Consider the following 21,793-nt stretch of genomic DNA (forward strand, 5'->3'; position numbering starts at 1 on the left):
ACTCATTTCCCTGTCCAGCCGCTATACCGATGCCTCCCCCCTGTGCCAGTCACTACATTGGCTCCCTATTAAACACAGGATACAATACAAAGTCCTCCTGCTCACCCACAAGGCTCTCCACAGTGCTGCACCTCCCTATATCTCCTCCCTCATCTCTGTCTACCGCCCTACCTGTGCCTTACGCTCCTCTAATGACTTAAGACTAACATCCACCTTGATCCGCACCTTTCACTCCCGTCTCCAGGACTTCACCCGAGCTGCACCAGTGCTATGGAATACATTACCCAAGACTGTCAGACTCACCACCAATACACAAAGCTTCAAACGTGCCCTCAAAACACATCTGTTCAAACAGGCTTACCAGGTTCCCTAATTTGACTGCTACCCTCAAACCCCACCCCCCACCCTCACCACCTCCAACACAACCACACACACGCACACACACACTCACACAGACACATACATGCATGCACACACAGACACATACATACATGTACACACAGACACATACATACATGTACACACACCAAGCATTTAAACACTTAGACCTGTGCATGCAGGCATTAGTTGGTGACAGGTTCACCCACCCTTACCTGCACTGCCTTATTTATAAAGATGGCCGGACCATAAGAACAATGAATGCACTTGGCCCCTCTGCCATTTTGTCTCGCACCCCCTCCTGGTAGTCTGTAAGCTCATGCATGCGAGCAGGGCCCTCACTCCTCATGTATGGATAACTATATGTATATCTCTGTAATGTCTATTTTTGTCTATGTATGTACCGCCAGAATTGTAAAGTGCTGTGGAATCTGTTGGCGCTATATAAATAAAAATTATTATTATTATTATTGCTGATTCTCCTGGATCTCTCAGCAGCATTTGACACTGTGGACCACCAGCTCCTCCTCTCCATGCTCTGCTCTATTGGTATTCAGGACTCTTTCCCGGTTTTCTTCCTACCCGGTTTTCTTCCTACCTCTCTGACCGCTCTTTCAGTGTATCCTTCTCTGGCTCTACTTCTTCTCCCTTACCTCTCTCTGTTGGAGTTCCCCAGGGAACGTTTTACTCGCAATAAGACATTGGTGGGTGACTGGCTCATCCTGTTCTTTCCAACTATGTACATTGGCTGGACCACAGACAAATAAAGCAGTTGTGCCTGGTGATGACCCCAGTTGTAGTCTGCAAGCAGGTCTCGTATACACTTTGTATTTACATTTTATTTTTATTTATTCTAATTATTTAACTGTGTATTATGTAATGGTGCGTTTACACAGAAAGATTTACCTGACAGATTTTGAAAGCCAAAGCCAGGAATGGATTTGAAAAGAAGAGAAATGTTAATCTTTCCTTTATGACCTGTTCCCTGTTTATAGTCTGTTCCTGGCTTTGGCTTTCAAGATAAATCTTTCTGTGTAAACGCTCCATAACCTCTGTACTGTATGTATAAAAAAAAAAAAAGCTTTAGCAGTGAGACAAGGATAAAGAGGAAGAGTGAGCTGGTGCGCATGTCTACCCCTTTATTTAAATAATCGTGGGGGTCTCAGCACTTGGACCCCACCCATACAAACCTCTGACACATCACTATAACATGTCAGAAGTTTGTTCAAATGACAGGTACCCTTTAATTTGCATACATACGTTAAATAAGGAAATGGGAATTGCATTTAAATTTCCCTGGTGTCAGTGTTACTACAGACATTATGAAATTCTAATGAGGGTTTGCCTTAATAAAATTATTTCTTACATTGCTTAATTGCAAATACACGGCATTCTCTATACAGTGACACAATAAACTAATTAACGCTCTCATGCCTATTATAATAATCTACAAGAATCATAAGAATGAACACCATTAAATTGTATAATTATTTTGAACAATGTCTGCAGGCCACAGCAGCTTATACATGATTGGACAGAAAAGGGTGAACAAGTTCCCACGAGGCTGCAGTGCAGGGGACATCTGAGAACCCCTTAGGGGCCCCATGTTTAAGACGTGCCAGAGCAATGAGATGCAGCACGGCCTCAGCAACATTACAAAGGTAAGTCACCCAGTAAGATGTCAACTATAGGACATCATAGTTTAAGGTTTCTGCATATCCTGAATATCAGTATTGCACTGGTTCTATTTTGATCCAAGTTAACAACTGTTAATTTTCCTTGATTATGTGTTATGCACTAAATGCTATATGCTTCCATGTTGGCAGATGTTTAGCCCAACCTGGTGCATCACATTACTTAGTAAAGTGACACTGGGGCTAGGATGGGAAGCCTTGTTGATGACTGTAAGCAGGAGGCAATGAACTTATAAAAGATTTCTCACCAATATTAATGAGCTGCCATAGTACTGCAGGTGTGTCAGCAGAGTACTAGAAACAGGATCACATGTACAGGGGGTGTTTTTGTTGTTGTGAGGATAGGAGTGGCAGATTTGTAAAGACTAGGAGATTGGTAAAGCTGAAGAATCTGTTAAAGGGGTTATCCAGCGCAACAAAAACATGGCCATTTCCTTCAAGAGACGGCACCACTCTTGTCTCCAGTTTGGGTGGGGTTTTGTAACTCAGTTCAATTAAAGTGACTTAAGTTCAGCCAGGCCACGTACGTGTTCCCACATGCCAATGAATGCGCTTTAGGCTATGTTCACAAACTGTCAAAATGATTTTTAGAGGGTGGCTTTCATTTAACAACAATTAACAGACGTTATTTAATTACACCGGCCATCATTCGTATAATAACGGCAGTGTGAAGATAGCCTTAAAGTGACTCTGTCATCTGCAATTCAGCCATCTAACACTGCTGACACTGTTAGATAGCTGGTAGGACAAGGAGACACATGGTATCTTTCATATATCTGTCTGTCTTTCCAGAATGTAGAAAAATACATTTATTTGTCAAAGTATCAAAGAGGCCCACCCATCATTGACTGCTTGATTGTGAGTCAGGGCTTAGCTTTCAGGAAGGGAGGACATGTTACACCAATTGAGGAGCTACGAAACACCTCTTTGAAACTTTGCACTGATGAATAAAATAATTTTCTATACGTTTTGGAAGCACAGACAAATGTATGAAAGATACCGTGTGTCTCCTAACAGCTAACAGTGTCAGCAGTTATAACCGTGAATCGCAGCTGCCAGATTCCCTTTAACTAAAACAACTGTCAAGTCTGTACACTTGCATGTTACAACAACAGATTGGGTGGTTTTGTAACTCAGTTAAAGGGGAACCCCAGATAACAGAAACTTGTTTTCTATTTAAAGTACATTAAAAGTTAAATATATGTGTCTATATAATGTATTACCGTATCTGCGCGGTTCTGCCACACTGGTAGCTGATAAAAATCCAGGAAGTGAAGAATAATGGCCTCTTTGCAAATCCACATTGTCTCCTGCTCCTTCTGCTATCCCCCTTAGGAGACAAATCTTCCATGCTTCTGTCTCACATTGTGTGTGTTTGCTAAGCACAGGCTGATGATGCAGACAGGGGGCAGGGCGTGATGTCCCAGGAGGCTTGGCTGGATCCCCCAATCCCCTGAGTGAGTCACCATCTCTGACCGGCCAGAAACAGGTGTTGCACTGATTTCTCTAATTGTGCAGAAGTGTGCAGTGAAATTAAGGCTGTGTTCACACATGTTGGAGTGCCATTGCAGTACTGCAGTGTATTCTTACTAATTATGCAGTAACACAAGTAAATGATGCTAAATGGCAGTTGTAGAGCATTGACAGCTAGGGGGCACCCGACAGCACCCGGCCCCGCACTCACCAAATCAACAGGGCCCTCTGCATCGCATCAACAGCGCCCTCTGCCATGCCCCCCCCTCCCCCTGAGATGATGTAGGCACTAGTCAGCACCGACCCACTGTCCTCCCTCTACACCAGGGTTTCTCAACCTGCGGTACGCACAGGTGGTATGCACCGCAGGTTGAGGTTGTACAGCAGGAGGCATCAGGGACCAAAAGGAGAGGAAGTTATTTTAAGAAATCAAGCCAGAGCTGAGCAGTTAGAGCACTGTCGGCTCCTGTCACATGGAACCAACAGTGCAGTGTGTGATTAAAGAAGAAGTCCGCCCAAAATTTATTTTTTATATGTTATTACTTATGGAAAGTTATACAATTTTCTAACGTACATTAATTATGGGAAATGCTCATATACTGCTATTTCCCTTAATTTAGTGTATCAGGAAGTGTTAGAATTCTCTCAAAAGCAAACCCACTCACCCGCTTCCTGGTGTCCCAGGCCGGGGTGGCTGAGGGCTGGATAGTGTGAGGAGCGGCACGGGCAGTGGGGATTCAGCGGCGCGGGCGGCGGGGAGTCAGCGGGGCCATAGTGTTTGAAGCCGGGAGGAGGAGGGGGCATGAAGAGTGGCATTTCTGTGAGCGGCAGCGCGGGCGGCGATAGATAGCACAGGTACTACTCCCCCATTATCTGCAGATAATGGGGGAGTAGTACTTTGTATATGTGCCCAGCACCGAGCAGGGAGGGGGGAGGTAAATGGCACTTCTCTCCCTCCCTGCTCGGTGCCCTGCAAATGTATTTATTGAATACATTTATGGGATACTTTGGGGAGCAAGGACACTTGCTCCCCAAAGTATTCCATAAATGTATTCAATCACAAAGTACAGTACATAACATTACATTACATTACATACACACATCCATTGTAATTCCAATGGAGTGTCCAGCAGGGGCGCACTATATATAGAAGTCAATGGTACTCATTGACTTCTATATAGAGCGCCCCCTGCCGGACACTCCATAGGAATTACACCGTTCGTCGTGACGTCACTGCTTTTGAGAGAATTCTAACACTTCCTGATACACTAAATTAAGGGAAATAGCAGTATATGAGAATTTCCCATAATTAATGTACATTAGAAAATTGTATAACTTTCCATAAGTAATAACATATAAAAAATAAACTTTGGCCGGACTTCTCCTTTAAGTAAACGGCTATGTGAGACAGCGCTGCAGCTGTCCAACACACTGCCTGCTAACTTTCTTCTAAACCTGTGCTCTGTGCTCAACGTAAATCAGTTGACTGTGTGTGGACAGATTCGGCATTATCTGTAGCACAGGCCGTGCTTCCCCATCTCTGTGGTGACCTGTGACCTCTGCACTGCCGCGTGTGCGTCCTCTCTCATTCTCCTCCCTGTGCAGCGTCCTCTCCCTGCCTATCTGTGCCCCTGCTGGTAAGCCTGTCTATGTCCTCTCTCTTCTGATCTATCTATCTAATCATCTATCTCTCTGTCTGTCCTTCTTCTATCTCCTCTTTCATCTATTTATTTATTTAATTATTTATCTTTCTCCTATCTATGAAGACGATATGAGCAGCGCATATAGTTCAAAATGGAGTCAGGTGCAAGTAGACAGATCCTTGACCAGGGTTAGCTTATGAACAGATACCCTGTAGCACATCATAAAAATACAAAACAGGGACATACTAAAAAGCATGAAGAAGAATGAACGAATGAAAGAATGAACATTATTTCCAATGGGGAAACATGTAAAATTAGGCCGCATTCACACGTTTCGTATTCCGCACGGAACATGGACGTGGAATGCCTGTAACTAGCACCGCCTGCCCCATCCGGGCAGCATCTCTGACATGATGCTGGGAGCAGAGGAACTGTATACATATGCGCCACGCTGTAATGAAACAGCACATATGCATACAGTTTCCCCGCTCCCAGCATCATATCAGAGATGCTGCCCGGATGGGGAGGGGGAGTCTGTTACAGGCATTCCACATCTGTGTTTCATGTGGAACAGCAGCCACAGCCTCCAAAAGTGATCCCTAGCCCTGCCCACACCGTGTGTTGCCGGCCTAATGTACCACTGCGGTGATGCAGCTCCAGTGACGTCATCCGGCACTACATTCATTGGACGGACAGCGGCAGCGGCGCCTCTCTCCTGCTTCCACAAGCGGTTCAATTACTTCATCCGGTGGATGTTCAAGTGCCCCACAGAGGGCGATAGCGGCACCAAGCTCTGATCGCCGGTGAGTATTGTAACCTGGGAGATGGCAGCTGGCGGATAGTGTGTGCATGTGTGTGTAGGGGGGTCAGGTGGGTTAGTGTGTGTAGGGGGGTCAGGTGGGTTAGTGTGTGTAGGGGGGTCAGGTGGGGTAGTGTGTGTGGAAGGTTTTTTTCAGGCAGAAGGGGGAACTTTATAACTATGGTGGGTACAGCAGGCACATTATTACTATATAGGGAGCACAGCAGTGGGTGCATTTTTTATATGGGGGGACAGCAGGGGACATTATTACTATATGAGGGTACAGCAGGAGATCCATCACACAGGGGGCAACCCACATACCTACTTACTTTACTGCGCATGACACTAAACAGTGCAATTCCTTCTGTATGGGACCCTATACAAGGGGAAAAGGGAAGGAAGTTGAAGGAAAAGTGCGGAGCCTGTTTGTCTGTCAGGAAAAGGAAAGTGACACCTCAGATCAAAGAAAATGGCACCTGTGAGTCACTAATTGATGATTTTGCATTCAGTAGAACATTACTAGGTAGGAGTGCACACACTGCTTCTTCCTAGTAACCCGAATCTTGATAAAAGCCCCCCCTTCCTTCCCCAGCGCTGAACTGAGTGAGGTTCAGGGTGGGGTGGGGGACGCTTTTGTCAGGATTTGCCCTGTTGCCAAAATGACCTAGAAACTGCCCTGCTCCCATTTATTACCTGTCTGAACACTGCACATGTGCTGGATTGTTAAGGCAAGTAATGAATAGGAGAAATACTGCCTGGGGCATTCCTAATGGTGAAGAGGTCGGGGAGGAGGGGCATCGCAGGCCTAGTGCATGGGTACTCTAGGACATGCCAATTTTACACAGGGCTGCAAGTTTAAAAGTAGTTTTTAGGACAAAAATTGCATCACCTGCTGAATGGACTCCCTAGGTCAGATCTTAGATTAAAAGCAGCACCTGATAGTACAAGTGATTGGGGGGGGGGCATGTATATACTTTATTGATGAAAACATACTGCAACAATTTCAAAAAAACTAACATGATGAATCACGACTGAAAAACATTAAAAACGAGGGAAAAGGGGGCTAGCACATCTAAAGCAAAAACTGAGATGTACATAATCAATCATGCAAAGTGCAACAGTTCATCATAGTGTCTGGAAAAATGCATAAAACATTGGACACAGGGAAAAACAAATTCATGAATGTGCAAGAAATGCTACAACAGTAAAGAAGATAAACCTGTAAATATATAAGATGTACGGTGTGCAAATGTGCAGCCCCCACTCTTAGCTGACTTAATGAATCTAAAGTGCCAACAGAAGAATGGGGCATTTGGATTTGCTGCATCATTAGGGAAACCTTATAAAAAAATAGGAGGTGCCTAAAGTAGAATCTTATTAAATTGTGTGGTACTGTTATAGGTCCATTTAATACAATGGATCTACAGAAAAGAACAAAGATTTAGGGTATATGCAAATCTGTGTGGAATCTGCTGCTCGCTCCTTAGCGCTCCTACTTGAAGTTCCACCCATCACATAGGCTCCATTATATGCTTCGGTGGATTCCGTCGTCCGCCCAAAGAAATGACAAGTCAATTCGTTGGACAGAAAGCGGAATCCGCCCGACCATAGAATGAAGTCTATGGAACCGGCGGAGAGGGAAACGAGAGCGCACGGGGACAGGCGGCGTATTTCGCACTGAGTTTTTCGTGAGAATTACTCTGTGTGCATATACCCTTATGGTTATTTTACACGGAGCGATAATTTGCCCGATTGCACGATTAACGATTTTGAATGAACGATGTGTTTTTTATAACGATCAGCGTTTAGACGGAACGATACATCGTACGGAAAAATCGTAATGCGATCACACATAGGTGAAATCGTTGAAAGAATGTTTACATGGAACTATCTGCAAATTTTTTGCGAAGGACCAACGATAATTTGAGAACATGTTGAAAGATCAAAATGAACGACTTCTCGCTCGTCGTTTGATCGTTTGCAGTGTTTACACGTACGATTATCGTTCGAATTCGATCGTTATCGTGGAAATTCGAACGATGAATCGTTCCGTGTAAAAGGACCATCAGACAATGATTTTCCACTGGCAAAAAGAAATTACCAGGACATTGGGCACATGGCTCCTTATGAGGATCATCAAAATGAATCTCTCCTGTCCACCAGACATTCAAACATTTCCATAGTCAAACATTTTCAGTTAATTTACCCATGATATTTTTAGCTAGGACTGTTAAGCTGTTAAACTATGTTCAACTCGATCATAAGCTCAGATGATTCCTCAGGAAAAGTCATCTGGAGATCAAGTGACAGACTGTGCTTGAATCAGAGTTATTTTACATAGTTAGAAGGTCAAATAAAGGATTCCAAAGAAGTCCAACAAATTTTAATTCCAACAGAATAGGGCTCCGTTCACACGGAGCAAAACTGGCAGAATTCTCCGCCGCAGAATTCCACCAGCCTTCGTGTCATAATGGGAGTCTATGGGTGGCTTCCGTGCCTCCTCTCTTCATGCTGAAGAATGAACATTTTCATTCTTCAGCGCAGAGAGAGGAGAAGCATAGACTGTTATTATGACAGGGAGTCTGGCGGGATCTGCCAGTTTTGCTCCGTGTGAACGGAGCAAAAGATAAAAGTGATAGTTTAAAGGGGAACAGTTTAAAAGAGTTTAGAAGATAAAAGAGTTTAAAAGATTAAAGTGAAGTTTAAAGGGGAACTGGACATAAGGAAAACAGTTTTTCTATAAAAAATACATTAAAAGTTATAAAGATGTGCCTATATAATGTATTACCATATCTGTGCGGTTCTGCCACACTGGTAGCTGATTGACATCCAGGAATTGCAGAAAAATGGCCTCTGTGCCAATCCACATTGTCTCTCTCTGCTCTCCCACCTTAGGAGACACATCTCCCATGCCTCTGTCTCACATTGTGTGTGCTTGCTGAGCGCAGGCTGATGATGCAGACAGGGGGCAGGGCGTGATGTCACAGGAGGCTTGGCTGGATCCCCCAATCCCCTGAGTGATTCACCATCTCTGAGCGGCCAAAAGCAGCTGCTGCAACTTCACTCTGCAGTGAAATTAGGGCTGTGTTCACACATGTTGGAGTTTCATTGCAGTACTGCAGCATATTCACAAAAATGATGCAGTAACACAATTAAATGATGCTAAACGTCACAGAGGATCAGAGCCGGCACTGCCAATACCACCTCGAGAAAACATAAAACATAAACAGTATATCCCATGTAAGATAATATCGGATAAAGTCCTTATTGTGAGGCTCAACTTCAAAAATAAAAGATGCTTGATCATAATATGTGCGTGGAGATGAAAAGAAAAAAGTAACAGATTAAATTTAAAAAGTTCTTTACTTTATTCTAATATCAGCATTAGAGGTAGAGAATACAGTGCCCTTTGTGGGTAGGACTACAATGAAATGACTGCAATGAAAGTACTGCAAATACTGTAATTCAATACCACAATGCAGTACCTGCAATGTGTGAACACAGCCTAGATGTTCTGCAACAGCTTTGAGCGGGCAATGGGCTGGGTGGAGGACTGTGATGCACTCTGGAACCTGTAGTACTGTATACAACTGCTCAACCAGGAAATACAGCCACACAATACAGAACAAAAACCCCAAAACAAATGGATTTTTGGTAGTTTCAAAACTGGGATAGATAGATAAGTAATGCTATATGCTTCTGCAGAAGGATTTTTTTAACTCTACCTGCAGTTCCCGTTTAGGGTATAAACCCACACACCGTATACGCAGCGTATTTACTGCTGCGATACGCAGCAAACACGCAGCAAATACGCAGCAGATTAGATCTAAATAACTGAACACAGCATCAAATCTGTACCAACAAATCTGCTGCGTATTTGTTGCGTATCTGCTGCGTATACGGTGTGTGGGTTTGGCTAAAACAAAGTGTGTGATGATAGTTTCATACATTGAAGTTTATTTAGAGAGCTGCCACTGCAGTTTTTGTGCCAAAACCAGAAATGGATCCAACATGAAGGAGAAATACAAGTCCTCCCTTTATATTTTCCATCCTATTTTAATCTATTTCTGGTTTTGGCACAAAAAAAACTACAGTGTGTGTGTGTGTGAGTGAAACCGGCATTAAATTCTCCCCAGGTTGGTTTATCACTGTATTTCACTGGTTTCCATTTTAGGCTAGGTTCACACTGCGTTTTCAGCATCCGTTTAACGGAACCGTTTTTTGCAAAAAACGGATTGCAAAAAACGCATGCATTTGTGTGCATCCGTTTTTGATCCGTTTTTCCATTGACTTCCATTATAAAAAAAACGGATCAAAACGGATGCGTTTTTTTTTTACGCACAATAAAGTACTGTTGACACAACTTTTTTGACCGCTAAAAAAAACAGATCCGTTAAACGGATGCTAAAAACGCAGTGTGAACCTAGCCTTATTAGGTCATTTCGCTGTATAAAATAGTGTTGTAATCTATATTTGTGACTAGTGTTGTAGTCTATTGTGTTCAGCAAAAAAAAACGTAATCGTTGCAATGCATTTTTTTATGCAATTCAATAGGCACAAAGCAGAATCCATTTTTACTATTCACTTACCATAATGTTTTTTTTTTAACAACCATTAATTTAAAAAAGGACGGTTGTTGTTGTTTTTTTTTTGCATAATACTAAGACAGTTGCCTCTGCAATCCAATTAAGTCACATCTCTCCATGCCCAATATAAGATTGAGCAGGAGAGAATGGCCATACTCTCACGCTACAGCTGCTACATGCTTCAGGCGGCCATTGGCCACTGCATGTGGACGTGGCTTCATGTGCGTGCTGCAGCCACATCATGGGAATCTGGCCTGTGCCTAAGCAACTCCTTTTATAAATAAAAGTGATCTTCAAAATGTGTCAACCTAAATACAATAACTAATTATGCGTAGCATCTCTAACAAAATAGCCCTTCACTTTTATGGATTATGAGTTTTATACAAATATTTAGAGACATTAGGGGATTATGATTCAGTGTGTGAAGAAAAAACATTGCTTATGTGTCCAGTCAGTGAGACAAGAAACCAGAGTCATGTTCTGGACTGAACACTGGCAGTGGTGGGAGCAGGAGACACACCTGTTTGAGATAGAGAAGCCTTTATTTACTATTTTGCAACTTTAACATAGTTTTAGGTCATTACCCATCTTTCATATAAGTTTCTCAGGCATACTATGTATTATGACCTGACGCACACACCTACTGCACACATACCTGTATCAATTGCTAAAGGCAATGTCACATTTCAGAGTTTCTTAATCCCCATTGCAAACATCATGTGTCAGATAATTAATTACCATGTCTCACATAGTATAAATACTTGGCTCCCATCACTCTGAGGTTTACACCTGCTATCACCTCTCAGCTACAATGGTAAGTCCTCTGTCTATGACTATTATACTTCTCAGCTACAATGGTAAGTCCTCTGTCTATGACTATTATACTGCTCAGCTACAATGGTAAGTCCTCTGTCTATGACTATTATACTGCTCAGCTACAATGGTAAGTCCTCTGTCTATGACTATTATACTGCTCAGCTACAATGGCAAGTTCTCTGTCTATGACTATTATACTGCTTAGCTACAATGGTAAGTCCTCTGTCTATGACTATTATACTTCTCAGCTACAATGGTAAGTCCTCTGTCTATGACTATTATACTGCTCGGCTACAATAGCAAGTTCTCTGTCTATGACTATTATACTGCTCAGCTACAATAGCAAGTTCTCTGTTTATGACTATTGTACTGCTCAGCTACAATAGCAAGTTCTCTGTTTATGACTATTGTACTGCTTAGCTACAATAGCAAGTTCTCTGTCTATGACTATTGTACTGCTCAGCTACAATAGCAAGTCCTCTGTCTATGACTATTATACTGCTCAGCTACAATAGCAAGTCCTCTGTCTATGACTATTATACTGCTCAGCTACAATAGCAAGTTCTCTGTCTATGACTATTGTACTGCTTAGCTACAATGGCAAATTCTGTCTATGACTATTATACTGCTCAGCTACAATGGCAAGTCCTCTGTCTATGACTATTATACTGCTCAGCTACAATGGTACAGTAAGCCCTCTGTCTGACTATTATACTGCTCAGCTACAATGGTACAGTAAGCCCTCTGTCTATGACTATTATACTGCTCAGCTACAATGATAAGTCCTTTGTCTATGATTATACTGCTCAGCTTGAAGGGTTTTATAAGGGAAAAATAGATTGGTTGGCTGGTTTATCTGTATGAAACACTGGCAGTGGTGGGAGCAGGAGACACACCTGTTTGAGATAGAGAAGCCTTTATTTACCATTTTGCAACTTCAACATAGTTTTTAAGTCCTTACCCATCTTTCTGTTCCAGTGTAGTGTACCTAAGAATCTTTTTATCTGGCTAAATTATTTTAGGTTGTGACTACATAGCAACCACTGTGGCTAGTGAAAGTAAATGTGTTGTGGTTCATTATGCATGGCTTTCTGGCAACTATAGAGTCCCAATCACAGCAACTTTGCAGTGTTAGCCCTATTCTGCATATCTGTGGGTGTACTATGCTGGTGTGGATTTCAGTTGCAACTTATAACAAAGGTTTTTTTTGTTTGGCCTGTGAGATCAGCTGCAGGCTCTGACAGCCTGTCAGGTTTACACTGACCCTTTGCATGTGAGACAGAGCCTGCGGCTGATCTCACAGGCTTATGTATCTGCAGTTGCTGGGGGCTGTGAATCAGGAGGCTCAGGCACACATTAAGATCCCCATATTTGAATATCTGGAAAAAAAAAACTCCTAATGAGAAATGCTTTCATCAAGCACATGTAAGGGTAAAATGTTCACTATACCCCTCTATGAAGTCTTTAGCGGTGCAGTTTTTAATATGGGGGGATTGTAACATACAAGCTGCTCCAATTCACAAATTAAGTGTTCCCTAATTTATGTGGTATGACTAACTTTTTTAGAAGTAGAAACTTTCAAAGTCACACAAATGCAAATTTTTCATTAAACTTTGCAACTTTCCCCCAAAAACACCAAATATATTAACCCATTGAATACAATAACATAAGTACAATCTGAGAATCTAATTATACATTAAAGAATTGCAGAGTTATGAGACAGGTCAGATTATGAAAAATGCCCTTTATCATGAAGGCCAAAACAGGCTGCGGAGGAAAAGGGTTTAGGCTGGGCCTAAGTGATGCTGCTCCCGACCCAGCACTCTATTACTATTGTCTCAAGCAGCCCATAGTAATTGAGCACTGATCTCATAGATCAATCCAGTACATATATGAGAGATCAGTGCAGTTATCATAGAAGTTGCGACATGGAGAGAAAGGAGCGGCTGCACATCACACCTATGGCTGATACTAATGCCGCTAGGCCTATTTTAAAAACCAACGCCAGGATGTTGGTATATAATTTGATCAAACCATATTGCCCCGTGTACTACGTGCAGGTCCCCTGGTTCACACGGGTCCCTAAGCTAACTCCACACTGTCGGTCAGCGACCGCCAACCCCGCAAAGCGTGCACATGGAAGGGAGGTCATGGCCCTGCAACCCCAATGTCACAGGACCAAACCCAAAGTGCCCCACCAATACCCAGCTGGCACCACCGGTGGGGAAGGCTGCCCCCAAACACAAGTATGAATATGGTATTGCACTCACCACTGCTGCAGACAGAATGGGAAAGACCTAAGGTACTGACATGTGAGCACAGGTATATCCTGCCAATTTGGGTCCCGCTTCTTGATACGGTCCAGTGACAGAGATTTCAGCGCACGTGTTCCTGCGATTAGTCCGATGGTCCATTCATTCTCTATGAGCGGGACCCGGCGCGATCAGGTAAGTATAGGGGCTCTAGCGGGGGGTTGGGAGCTTGTCACCCCAGCACGGGGGGTGACAGGTTCCCTTTAACCAAATTTGGAGGGGGTGGCACTGGGAATGGAACAGGTAAATTAATTTATTGTACAGAGATTTGATGGAGGTTTGAATGTGTTTAGTATCTTTGTCATGTGTTTTTCAAGACAGTACAGTAAAGATTTACATGAACTGACTATCCAGTAATTCAACAAAACAAGAAATGCACTTAGCAGGAACACTGGGTTAACAAGCACTGCCCCCACAGACTGGTTTGAATGGACACTGAATTCACAGCACCCACAGACTGATAAGTAATCTTTTCGCAACACCCAGTGACTTGGTATAATGCACAAAAGCCGCACCCAGTAACTTCTGGACACTGGCTTCCCTGCTGCCACAGAAAACCACCCATAATCTACACACTCCATCCTCCTCTCCTCTCTGTGCCTAGATCTCTGTATTTCTCTCCCTGCTCTGCACTGACTGCCTGCTGCGATCCTCCTCTCCACTACACATACAGCCACACATCCAAGAAGTGATTTCCCTTCGGGGGTAAGGGAGAGGTGCTGACATCATAGTGGGGCATGCAGGTGATTGGACAGGCACAAGGGATTATGGATAATCCCTTGCGCCCGTCAAGACAGTACTGTAAGCTAACGTGAGGCCGCCGTGTATAGCAAATTTGCTTTGCTCATCTCTAATGCGAACCTTATATATGTAACCCAAAGATTCTGTTTTTCTCCCCTGCAGAAAGTCCTTTTGGCTCTCGGTGTTGTGCTCGCATGCTCTATTGCACTGTCTAGTGCTCAGTGTTTAGCTGGAAAATTGTCATTCGATAGGAAAACAGGAACTCAAGGTAATGAAACTAAAACTGTGAATCTCCCTATTTGCACTCAAAAGATTTAGTAGTCTAGCACTGTATTTCACTAAATGGAAATGAAATAAAATGTGGCAACTCTTCAAAGTATACCTATGATAGATGCTATGTAACAACTATCATACATGGGGCCTCATGTTAAGTGTGTGTGTGTGTGGGGGGGTTATATATGTATTGAGGTGTGTGGTATGTCATTAATCAAAACCTGACTTAGGGTGCCTTCATGTGTACCGTATCGCAGCGGATTTCCTGCACAAAATCTGCATGGTTCAAATAAACGCACATAATATGCTTCTGCGGAAATACATTGCCATTAAGTTGCATAGTAATCATTATTGCAGTGGATTTCATTACGATAAACTTGCAGCGTGAAATCTGCTGCGATACGGTACATGTGAAGGCACCCATAGGGTTCACACAAATTCTCGAGAAATTGTAGAGGAAAATTTCTACTTGAAATTCCTCGCATATTCAGCTGTGGCGGAATTTAAGCCCCCATTGACTTCTATAGGATTCCTCTTGCGGAAGCCGCCCAAAGAATTGACGTTTCAATTCTTCGGGCAGAAAGTGGATCAGCGGTGGAAAATTCTGCTTGGAAATTCTGCAGTGTGAACAAAAGAGCAGAAATCCCATTGAACACAATGGGACATTGCTCTGTACATATTTTGCGGGAGGAATTTCAAGCTGAAATAAGAGTGAATTTCTCTTCAATTTCTTGCCTATTCATCAGTGTGAACCCACCCTTATACCTAATGGATATGTGGTGCACTGCTGTGAGGTGCGACCAGTCGCTTGCTAGATGGTGCTGTGTGACTCCACTAGTGTAGTGGGTGGTATAAGATATAGCTCAGCCAGGTGTTATGCTGTTGTGACGCCAGTGCCAGTTAGGCACACAGGTATCATGGCACACCTGCTTTTATTTTAGTGAGGCTAGCTAAACCCTTTCCCCTGTGGTCAGTAACCTGCAGGGCTGTTTAGGGGGCCCTTGGATGCTTATCACGGTGGTCTGGAGTGGAGCTGTGACCCACGTGGACTATTGGTACCGCCACCCACAGAAAGGGGAGATTACCCAAGGAAAATGCAATGGCTGTGTAGGTGCTTAATAAGAATCAGAGTCCTGTTACAATGAATAAACTCTTTACTGCAGGAATACTTGATACAGTGATATACAATAGACTTTTGCCTTCATAACACACTTTGAACTTGACTGACAAGACATGTGCTGAGAGCTTAAGAGGTAGAATCGCCGAGCTAGCTTGGTTGCAGGCTGAGGTAGAGAGGAGGATGTACAGAGTCCCAACCCAAAGCAGTACTGTGCTCTGCCGGAACTTTAGAAGTAGAAAACTTGTGCCCGTGTTTTGACTCCTTGGTCTTTGCACCACCTATTGCCCACCAGTGTCGGGTGACACAAGCCCCAGACCTTGTTACCTGGGATGAGCAGAGTGGTCAGAAGTTTCTGGTTACACCCACACTGCAAGAGAGTATGTAGGCTTCTAGCAACTTTGCTCTATCCGGATCAGTTCCTTTCTTCAGGATACTGTCCTGCACCTTTATACTTGTTCATGGCATGGGCTGGGATGATTCCTGACTTTGTCCTCTCTGTGAGTGTTTAGCACTGCATAATGTGTACAAGTGCTACTTTCAAGAAACTAGTCTGTTCCCATGTGAGTCTGTTCTGTACCACACCTCAGACTACAGTGGACTTGTCCTCTAATAGGAGACCTGGCATAAGTCAGGGCCCAACTTGACTGCTGTAGAGTGTTCTGGCTTGCATCCTTCCTCTACAGAAACTAGAGTGAGGCTCACTAAGTGGGGGCTACACTTCCCCTCCCCATGTGACAATGTTCTACAACCTCTGTAAAGTGGGTGAGAGAGTGCAAGAGAAGAAAGGAGATAGGTAGAGAACAGAGAGCACTCATTGGTGCACAAATCACAGAAACAATAACCCTTTAACATCTAGTGGCAAAACTTGGGTACTACTTCATTACCACTATTCTCAGAAAGAAAAAAATGCTGAATTTGAGTAGCAAAAGTATTACTTATACTTAAAAAAAAAAAAAAAAAATTAAAGAGACCAAACAATAAAAGAACAGTGGCTATAATTACCACTACTACTTTTATGTATAGGCTTTTGTGAGGGGTGTAAAGACAAGTAACACCTGTAATATGGATATGGTTATATGGATGCATTTACTGTGTAGCCGCCTCTTAGCCAAGTGTGTTTTGTTTTTTTTGTTTGGGGGGGGGGGGGGGAGGGGAGGGTTTGAAGCACTGCCAGGTTCCTGCACTCTTCGCTGTTTTGCCGTTCCCGGCTATATGCACTTGGCGGCATTCTTTTGCTGTGCACTGACAATTGGCCTGCTGCCACCCCCCCAGTGTGACCATATCCCCTCCCCTTTGTGATGCAGCTCCAATGATTCTAATGGAGCTGCGTCAGAGGGGATATGGTGGCAGCAGGCCAGTTGTCAGTGCACAGCAAAAGAGTGCCACCAAGCGCAGGAACCAGGCAACATTTCAAACTAATGTGAAAAAAAGGCCATGTACCTCATGGTACATTCACTTTAAAGGGAAAAGATCAATGTTCTATGCATTTTCACAATTTATGATCCAATCTCTTGTATTTTAGGCTGTCAATACAAAGGACAATTACACAAAATAGGGACAGAGTGGACTTCAGGATGTGAGAAATGCCAATGTAGTTCAACTGGAATGTCTTGTTGTTCAACGTAAGTTATAATCTTGTTAAACTTTGGGTTTATTTTGGACTGTTACCATTTGATATGGAGATTATATCCAGGTGGTAATATGCTGCTTAGAGATGAGCTAAGCAAGCTTTGTATGAAGCAGAATGACTTTTGAATCCCACAATATTTACCGTTTTTTAAAGGGGTTAACTAGGATTAGAAATGCTCAGTAGCTGCATTTCTCCAAAAATGGCACTACTATTGTCAGCCTGGGTGTGATATTGCAGCTCAGTTCCATTGAAGTTAATTGAGTAGAGCTGAAATCCCACACACAACCCAAGGACAGGGGAGGTGTTTTTAGAAAAAGAGCTATGTCTTTCTAATCCCAGATTCCCATTTGAATAGAGTCTGGCTGCAATACCCTACGCAATACGCTGAGGACTTTGATGGCTACAACATCTGGTTCAGGTTCAAACTTATCATAGGCTTATAAGGGTACATCCACACATACCAAATTTGCAGTAGATTTCATGCTGGGAGTATCAGTGAAATCTGCAATACTGATTTCTATTACAGTCTATGGCACTCCATTCTTAAGGTGGATTTGTATTCCTCTGGAAGAATGTATAGTGCCATAGACTTGTAAAAGATAAAGCAAACTATTAACCTATTTCTGCCATGATTTACACCTGTTTGCAGGCATAAATCACAATAAACCAATGCACCTGGGACCCTCCAACTACAACAGCTGCAAACACTACAACACCCAGCATGTCCACACACTGACAGTCCAGAATATACTGGAAGTTGAAGTAAAAATCAACAGACACCTTAAGGTGTTGTCATCTCACAAACTACAGTATAACTTCCAGCATACCCTGAGAGCGTCATAAGTGTAGAGCATTCTAAAAGTTGTAGTGGTTATTTAAGGAAGTTGTGCTCCACTCGCTGTTTCCTTCTGAAGTGTCCCCCAGCATCAGCCCTCCCAGGAGTCCAGGACACATGTCCCATATAGAGGCACTCTGCAGTCTGTGTCCCACCCAGACCTCACACCTCGCTTAGCAGTGATTGATAGCTGCCCCCCAATAATAGGTGTGGGGGGGCTTTTTTCAGAGTTGCCAAAATGGCCTAGAAACTGCCCTTGATGTCAATAAGGATTTGGGTCCCCTAATCAGAACACACTGCCTCTCTAAAATCTTCCAGTTTTGCATGTTGAGCTGTGTATGTTTCTTTGCCGTGTCAAGCATACCCCTATATTGACGTGTTTTGGGATAACAATTACTTCCTTTCTTTTCTTTACAGGATTCAAACTCCAATCGTTGATGAGAAAACCTGTGAGAAAATCTTTGTTAAAGCAACCTGTAGTTACAAAGTGGTCAAAAAGGATAACCCATCTGAAACCTGTGAGATCAAAGCGATGGTCGCCTAAAGCATCCGGCATTCATCAGTCCAATGCAAGGGTGTATTTATGTCTGTCGTTTTTCTTTTTTTTTTTTCCTAGAAAATTAGTTAGATTTTAGATTTTGTTTCTTATCAGATATAGATCGAGAAACAGGAAATTATCTTGTTTCACGTGAAAACACTGATGTAGCAATTAATACATGCAATAAATTTCAATGAAGCAGTTTTTATTACTCATTAATGAATGCTTGAGTCTCTGAATGGCTGTGTAGCCATGTGGGCCAGTCCAACACCAAAAGGGAGTGTCACCCAGCGGTGCCCCCTTTTGTTGAAGGGGGGGGGTACAGGTCGCACACATCTAAGGCCAGCCCTGCTTACTGGGTCCAGTGATATTTTATGTAGGCAGGAACTGCCTTATTAAAGGTGTACTCTTGTAACAACTGAATCTAAAACAGTAGGTAATTAAAAGCTAAGAAAATATGCAATATGCAATTTGCCTTATTAGCTGTGTCTTCCTGCTAGGCACAAAGATGTGTATATCATGTCTATATTCCCAACCACCTTTCTGTGTTATCAAGGGGGACTGGGCTGATGACTGCTGATTCCCTGCCTGGCCACCCACCTTATCTGCAGTAATCCATTTTCAAACTGACAGCTTCCAGCCCTGTGGAGGTGTCAGAATGGGAGCCAGAAGAGCCAATAAAGAGGGGTACGTTTGGCAGATACTCCAGCAAAAATAGTTTTCTTTTAAATCAACTGGTTTCAGAAATTTATATAGAATTGTAACTAACTTCTATTTAAAAAGCTTAAAGAGTCACTGTCGTGGTGTGTTTTTTTTTTTTTTTTGTTTTTTTTTTTTTTTTTTTTTTTTTTGCAGAAATCAATAGTCCAGGCGATTTTAAGAAACTTTGTAATTGGGTTTATTAGCCAAATCTGCCATTATCTGCATGTAAAAAGCCTTTTTCCCAGGTCCCCCCCCCCCCCCCCCCCCCCCCCCCCCTCCTTCCTCTTTTTCATACACTCCAAAAAATCTGAAAATTGTGACTTGTTGCAGGAGTCGTACCCTGTCTGCTCTAGGGAGGGGGGAGGAGGAAGGAGGGAGTTAGCCGGCAGCAGAAAGCAGATAACAGAGGATTACAGGCACAGAGCTGGGTGACAGCTGTAATCTGAGCTCAGACAGGTCACTGGTGATGGTCAGAAGAGATAACGGGTGAGGGATTTGTAGATTAACTCTTTGTTGTCCTGTTTTGGTCTTTTCTTTAGGAGAACAATGAAGACAGGGGGGAGAGCTTCAAACTGCTTTTTCATGATAAAAATGCATTTTTCGGATAATAAACCCAATTACAACGTTTCTTAAAATCGCCTGGACTATTGATTTCTGCAAAAAAAAATTTCACGACAGTGACACTTAAGTCTTCAAGTACTTATCAGCTGCTGTATGTCCTACAGAAAGTGGTCTATTTTCAGTCTGACACAGTGCTCTCTGCTGACTTCTCTGTCCGAGACATGAACTGTCCAGAGCAAAAGTTAATCCCCAAAGAAAACCGATCCTGCTCTGGACAGTTCCTGTTTCAGACTGGTGGCAGCAGAGAGCACTGTCAGACTGAAAAGAATACAGCTCTCTTTGCAGGACATAAAGCAGCTAAGTATGGGAATTGAGATTTTCAAATAGAAGTTACAAATCTTTAACCAGCTGATTTGAAAGAAATTTTTGCCGGATTACCCCTTTAATCACCTGCCTTCTGTCACTTAATTGCTTGCACTTGTGGCTGTGCCTTTACAAAGACAGATTAATCTTGACAGATTTTTGAAGCCAAAGCCAGGAATGGGTTTGAAAAGAGAAATCTCAGTCTTTCCTTTTTATAACCTGTTTATAGTCCCTTCCTGACTTTGGCTTCAAAAATCTGTCAGATAAATCTGTGAAAAGGCCCTATTACACCAACAGATCTGACGACAGATTATCTGCCAAGATTTGAAGCCAAACCCAGGAGCAGATTTGAAAAAGGAGAAATCCAGTCTTTTATGACCTGTTCTCTGTTTATAGTCCATTCCTGGGTTTGGCTTCAAATATTTGGCAGATGATCTGTTGGTGTAATAGGGCCTTTAGACACTGCTTTGAACAGATTAAGTTAAAGCTTACATCAACATCTGTTTGTAGTGTCCCAGTACTGGTGTGCAACTAAGTCCTGTATACTACCTGGAAAAAAAGTATGTCAGGTGTCATACTCTGGGATGATGGGTGTTTTTACATTATCACTTGGTGTCTTGCTCTCCCCTATCCTAGATGAAGGTGAAGAGGGTTAAAGGAGATGTCCGGCCTCTGGGTTCTTTTTCTAACTGGCAGGGGCACAGGGGGAAAAAAAATAACAAAGGGCACTAACTTGCCTCTCCCTGTGCCTCCTCGGCTTTGGATGACAGACGGTTGATGGGACTGGTCGCTCTGTCGCTGACTGGGGTTGGGACAATGCTCCAGTCACTTATTGGGTTTTCTGTTTGTGATTGTGCACCAATGAGAGCCCTGTCCTCTTCTCTATCTCTTTTCTCCTGCTTTCGCTGCACTCTCTTTTCACCCACTCACAGCAGGTATTACATACCCTGTAGAAGGTAGTCACATGGGGAGAGGAAGTGTTAGGGAGTCTTTAGTCTGGTTCCTGTATGGAGAGGATGCAAGCCAAAACGGTCCCTACAGCGGTCACGGTGGGCCCTGGTTTATGCCAAGTCCAGTGTAGTCTGAGGTGTGGTAGTGAACAGATGCACATGGGAAACAAGGATACTCTTTTCTTGAAAGCAGCACTTCTACTCACTATGCAGTGCTAAACACTCTCAGAGGACAAGTCAGGAATCATCCCAGCCCACGCCGTTAAACAAGTGTAAAGGTGCAGGACAGTATCCTGAAGGAAGATGAACTGATCCGGATAGAACAAAGTTGCTAGAAGCCTACATACACTCAAAGCGTGTAACCAGGAAAACTTGGCCA

The 21,793-nt window shown here is 43.1% G+C and overlaps 1 protein-coding gene across 3 annotated transcripts; it reads left to right on the top strand.

Annotated features, from left to right (window-relative positions):
* Positions 1 to 1,932: 1,932 nt before the first annotated feature.
* LOC138798610 (beta-microseminoprotein-like) lies at positions 1,933 to 18,927 on the top strand. Of its 3 annotated transcripts, none has more exons than XM_069979140.1 (4): positions 1,933 to 2,039; positions 14,605 to 14,710; positions 17,358 to 17,457; positions 18,718 to 18,927. In XM_069979140.1, exons 1-4 carry the CDS (start codon positions 1,983 to 1,985, stop codon positions 18,842 to 18,844), a joined length of 390 nt encoding a protein of 129 aa, XP_069835241.1. In that variant the 5' UTR covers positions 1,933 to 1,982; the 3' UTR covers positions 18,845 to 18,927. The 3 variants fall into 3 exon arrangements, with proteins under 3 accessions (XP_069835241.1, XP_069835242.1, XP_069835243.1); XM_069979141.1 differs by lacking the exon at positions 1,933 to 2,039 and adding an exon at positions 11,323 to 11,387; XM_069979142.1 differs by lacking the exon at positions 1,933 to 2,039 and adding an exon at positions 11,609 to 11,645.
* The last annotated feature ends 2,866 nt before the right edge of the window (positions 18,928 to 21,793 follow it).

This window comes from Dendropsophus ebraccatus, chromosome 8, assembly GCF_027789765.1.
Source record: "Dendropsophus ebraccatus isolate aDenEbr1 chromosome 8, aDenEbr1.pat, whole genome shotgun sequence".
NCBI lineage: Eukaryota > Metazoa > Chordata > Amphibia > Anura > Hylidae > Dendropsophus > Dendropsophus ebraccatus.

What these genes read in the sequence shown, in the direction of transcription:
- LOC138798610 (XM_069979140.1), top strand. Translation starts at nt 1,983, where the DNA reads ATGTTTAAGACGTGCCAGAGCAATGAGATGCAGCACGGCCTCAGCAAC. An exon ending in GCCTCAGCAACATTACAAAG is followed by an intron (nt 2,040 to 14,604) that starts GTAAGTCACCCA and finishes TCTCCCCTGCAG; the next exon opens with AAAGTCCTTTTGGCTCTCGG. An exon ending in GGAATGTCTTGTTGTTCAAC is followed by an intron (nt 17,458 to 18,717) that starts GTAAGTTATAAT and finishes TTTTCTTTACAG; the next exon opens with GATTCAAACTCCAATCGTTG.